Here is a 4,979-nt window from a genome sequence, read left to right as displayed (position 1 = left end):
TTCCAGCTATGTGGAAGGCTGAGGCGGAAAGATTGCCAGAGCCCAGCAGGTCGCAGCTGCGGTGGCTGGAGCGGCCACTGCACACCAGTCTGGGTGACAGAGTGAGACTCCAACTCAAAAAAATAAATAAATAAAATAAAAGTGGAGAAATGGGCCGTTGCCTTGCTAAGCTAAGGTGTGGCTATGTGCTCTCTGAGCTATGGCCAGGTCATGTTTCCTGGCTTTAGCCCCCACCCCTACTTTGGGGAAGTGAATCTGTCTCTTTTTTTTTTTTTTGTAGAGATGAGGTCTCACCAAGTTGCCCAGGCAGATCTCGAACTCGCGGGCTCAGGTAATCCACTTCCCTCGGCCTCCCAAAGTGCTGGGATTACAGGCTGAGCCACCGAGCCTGGCCTCTAATTTCCTTTCTAAATAAACTATATTTTCTAATCCAAAAATAAATAAGTAAACAGAAGTGGAGAAATGGCCAGGCGCAGTGGCTCAACCTTTAATCCCAGCATTTTGAGAGGCCGAGGTGAGAGGACTGCCTGGGCCTGGGGGTTCAGGACCAGCCTGGGCAACTTAGTAAGACCTCATCTCTACAGTAAATTACAAAAACTAGGCGGGTGTGGTGGCATGCGTCTATAGTTCCAACTACTTGGAAGGCTGAGGTGGAATGATCGCCTGAACCTGGCAGGTCAAGGCTGCGGTGGCCGTGAGCGTGCTACTGCACTCTAGTCAGGGCAACAGAGTGAGACTCCTACTCAAAAAAAAAAAAAAAAGAAAAAGCGAAGTGACTGTTAGTATACTATACTGTCTCATCATTTGGCAAGCACATTTTAACAAACGCAATATTCATAAGAATTACAAATTATTGGAAGGCTGAGGCGGAAGGATTGCCTAAGCCCAGCAGGTCGAGGCTGTGGTGGCCGTGAGCTAGCCACTGCACTCCAGCCTGGGTGACAGAGTGAAACTCCAAATCAATAAAAGAAAAAAAAAAAGAATTATAAATGTTATCAGAAAGGAAAACCTGACTTCACACAATTACAAGCTCTACCTGTGATGAACGAATGATACAGGCTTTGCTTTCAAGTTCAGCGAGTCTTGCCGTTGTGGCAGACAACTGTGTTTTCAGCACATCTGTCTCTTCAGACAAGGATTTCAACAACTGTTCCCTCCTTTCTCCTTCCTTGGTTTTCTCCTCCAGCTGTTTGAGTACTGCCGTGGTATTATATCGGGCCTTCAGCTGGTCTCTCAGTCGCTGTATTTCTTTGTCCTTCTCTGCGAGGTGGTAAGCATTCTTCTCCCTCTCAGTTTCGAGGACTTGGATTTTCTAGATATAAACTAAGAAGAATCTCAGAACAAAGCCAGGTCCAGCATCCAGCTAAACAACTTCACTGAGTGTTTATGAAGCTTTTATGATGTATCAAGTCAGCATTGTGTCAGACGCCAGGGCCAAAAGAGATGAGGACATCAAGGTTTTGTGTTCAGATAGCTCACAAGGAGTAAGTCAATATATTAATGCAACATGGTAGGTATAGTTTAGACACACACAAAAATGAATGGGCACAGACACACAGAGACGAGAAATCACCTCTATCAAGGGGGCGAAAGAAGCTAAAGAAAGGCTGGTTGGCCGGGTGCAATGGTTCACGCCTATAATCCCAGCACTTTGGGAGACCAAGGTGGGAGGACTGCCTGAAGTGAGAGAACTGCCTGAGCCCATGGGTTCGAGACCAGCCTGGGCAACTTGGCGAGACCTTGTCTCTAACAAGAAATCAAAAAATTGGCCAGGTGTGGTGGCACGTGCCTGTCATTCCGGCTACCTGAAAGGCTGAGGTGGAAGGATCACCAGAGCCCAGCAGGTCAAGGCTGTGGTGGCCATAAGCATGCCACTGCACTCCAGCCTGGGCGACAGAGTGAGACTCCAACTCAAAGAAAAAAAAGAGTTACAGAATGTTACAGCAGGATAAAGACGTATTCATTAACCTGTTTACTGTTGATAAGTGATTTGGCATTGAATCTAGAAGATGATTCCAAAAGGAGTACTCACATTTTCAAAGACTTGCAAGACATGTTAGTAATGTTGATTAAACTGCTGCTGGCATAAAGGAAAAAGAGCCAATAAAAAGGTGACAGAAATAATTATTATAATTACATTAAGGGCTAATAGGGTCAAAAAGTTAAAGCTTGCATGTAGGGAGAAAAAAGAAGCAATTGTTCAGATGTAAAACAGGTGAGATTTAAGTTTAGGTGATGGTTATTCACGTGAACATGAGGCGGGGATCTTAGTTGGCCACAAGCTTAAGTCAAATCAATAGCATGCTATGATACAGAGCCACACAGTTGTAGGCCTGAACAGAGTGGTGTCTAATAAGTAAATGTAACAGTGCCGTTCCAATCTGTGTTTGCCAGAGCACATTTGGGACGCTGTGTTCGATTCTGAGTGCATAATTCAGGAGGGATAGAGACAAACTACTAAATACTCAAGATGATAAGAATATGAGGTTGGTCGGCAGAAAAGTGAAGGGGAAGCAATTTTCCTCAAATATTGATAAACTGTCCATCTGAATGAGAAATAGACTTCTTCTGTGTACTCTAAAGGGCACAATTAGAACAAGTGGGTAGAAGTTACAGGCAAATTCACTTCAAGTGATTAAACAAGAACAAAGTACCCAGTGCTTGTCAAAGTGGAATGAATTAGAAAACTATCTCTCAGGAAAGAGATGAGACTCCTTTACCAAACTCCAAATTACCTTCATGCCTATGAATTTGTCATTTGTCAATAATTGAAAAAGTATTCATTTCAATGTGCGTTGTTACACAAATAAATCAGTTTTATGATGTATCTATACATAAAGAAATCAAATGATATGCTCTAAGCATTTATCTTCTAAATATGAACAAGTGCACTTTTGCAAAAAAAAGGAATATCAAATTTATTATTACGTTTGTAAATCCTTCTAGTTCTAATACATTCCTAACTTCCTGCCTATGCCATAAAAATTATAAATTAGGAAATGCGAAATATAGTTGAACAGAATGCAAAATGCCAACACATATACTAATTTTACCTCAAAAAGCCTGAAAACAAAGATTACTTGGAAAACAGTCAATATGCATGCAAAAAGGATTCTGATTTTTGGCATTTAATGAATTAACAGAAAAACTAGATTATATAATTATTGGGTAAATATTTTCTCCTCTCCTACAGCAAAACAAAAGATGGAAGAAGGGCACAATATACTTAAAATATCAATGAATAATATAGTATTCCAAAAAAGCACTGAAGTAGATGCTTCTAAGTTATGGCGTCAATTAAAAAATAGTGAAAGACCAGGCAAAGAGGCTCATGTCTGTAATCCCAGCACTTTAGGAGGCCAAGGTAGGAAGAAGTGCTTGAGCCCAGAAGTTCAAGACAGTGTAGTGTAGGCAACACAGCAAACCAAAAAAAAAAAAAAGTAGCTGGGTGTGGTGGTACACACCGGTAGTCCCAGATACTCGGGAGGCTGAGGCAGAAGAATTGCAGTGAGCCATGATCATAGAAATCATGCCACAGCACTCCAGCCCGGGCAACAGAGTGAGACCTCAACTCAAAAAAAAAAGTGAAAATAGTAAACTAGTATGTTTTACAATCTTAAATATCGTGTAACAAAAATTATTGAGACTATTCATGTAATTACGCTAAACTACTAAAAGCTATAGGGGGAATGGGGAATTAGTTATTATTTCATTTTAAATAATTGAACAACCATACTATTGTGTTGGGGGTGTAGAACTACTAACCAAGATGTCTTTAATCCTAAAACAAACTTAGTACCTGATAACCTCAAAATACTCAATTACCCTTAAGAAGTGAGAGAAGTTAATAACGACTAAGCTTGTCTAAGAATTGGCAAAGTCAAAGTAGAAATGTAAGATTCCAAACCCAAGGCCAACAACTTTCTAAAACGAATGAACTGTCTGGGAGAGGGATAATGGCAAGAATAAGATGGCATCAGAAGCCATAACACATCATTTCTTTTTTTTTTCTTTTTTTATTTTTTGAGTTGGAGTCTCACTCTGTTGCCCAGACTGGAGTGCAGCGGCCACTTCCGGCCACCGCAGCCTCGACCTGCTGGGCTCCGGCGATCCTTCCACCTCAGCCTTCCAAGTAGCCGGAATTACAGACATGCGCTACCACGCCCGGCGGATTTTTTGATTTATTGTAGAGATGAGGTCTCGCCAAGTTGCCCAGGCGGGTCTCGAACCCGCGGGCTCAGGCAATCCACTCACCTCAGCCTCCCAAAGGCACGGGATTACAGGCTGAGCCACTGAGCCCGGCTCACATCATTTCTAAGACAGCTTACGACAACTTAAAGAGCTATAAGACCGTTCACCTCCAGAAGTCTCTGTCTCTCTTCATCAGTCAGCTTTCCTTTTCCGCTTGTGATTTCATCCACCGATGTTTTAAGGGCTGCAGTTTCTCCCTTAAATTTCTCTAAGGCAGTTTCAGATTTGGAGTTACCAGACTTTGATCCCCATTTACTTTTAACTAAATCTTTGGCAATTCGGGAAGACATCTCCAAAAGGGTCTGTAAAAATAAAAATCAACTGAATTTTACAAATTTGGGTTTAAAAATTTAAATCTCAAGTTTAGAACAGGCCTAATAACCTATCTGCTCCAAACAGAAAAGATATCCAAACCCATGGGTACCGAGAAAGACTGAAGAAAGTTTATGGGGTATTGTAACAATTTTTTAAAAATCTCAGTGGGCCAGGCTCAGTGGCTCAGCCTGTAATCCCACGCCTTTGGGAGGCTGAGATGAGGGGACTGCCTGAGCCTGCGGGTTTGAGACCCGCCTGGGCAACTTGGCAAGACTTCATCTCTACAATAAATCAAAAAATTATCCAGGTGTGGTAGCGCGCACCTGTAGTTCCAGCTACTTGGAAGGCTGAGGCGGAAGGATCACCGGAGCCCAGCAGGTCAAGGCTGTGGTGGCCGGGAGCAGCCACTGCAC

At 42.5% G+C, this 4,979-nt stretch overlaps 1 protein-coding gene across 1 annotated transcript in view; it reads right to left on the bottom strand.

Moving 5' to 3' along the window:
* Positions 1–4,550, bottom strand: part of CEP55 (centrosomal protein 55) — a 30,726-nt gene extending 26,176 nt beyond the window's left edge. Inside the window, exons 1-2 of the mRNA XM_008074566.1 lie at positions 4,359–4,550; positions 1,037–1,312 (exon numbers count right to left, since the gene is read on the bottom strand). Of these exons, the coding sequence (XP_008072757.1) occupies positions 1,037–1,312; positions 4,359–4,541 (459 nt within the window). The 5' untranslated portion in view covers positions 4,542–4,550. The remainder of the gene's footprint in view (positions 1–1,036; positions 1,313–4,358) is intronic.
* Between the last annotated feature and the right edge of the window lie 429 nt (positions 4,551–4,979).

This window comes from Carlito syrichta, unplaced genomic scaffold (assembly GCF_000164805.1).
Source record: "Carlito syrichta isolate Samal-C Ts95f unplaced genomic scaffold, Tarsius_syrichta-2.0.1 Scaffold316489, whole genome shotgun sequence".
NCBI classification, from domain to species: domain Eukaryota; kingdom Metazoa; phylum Chordata; class Mammalia; order Primates; family Tarsiidae; genus Carlito; species Carlito syrichta.
Note: the sequence above shows the minus strand (reverse complement) of the source record. Positions and strands in the feature narration are given on the sequence as shown.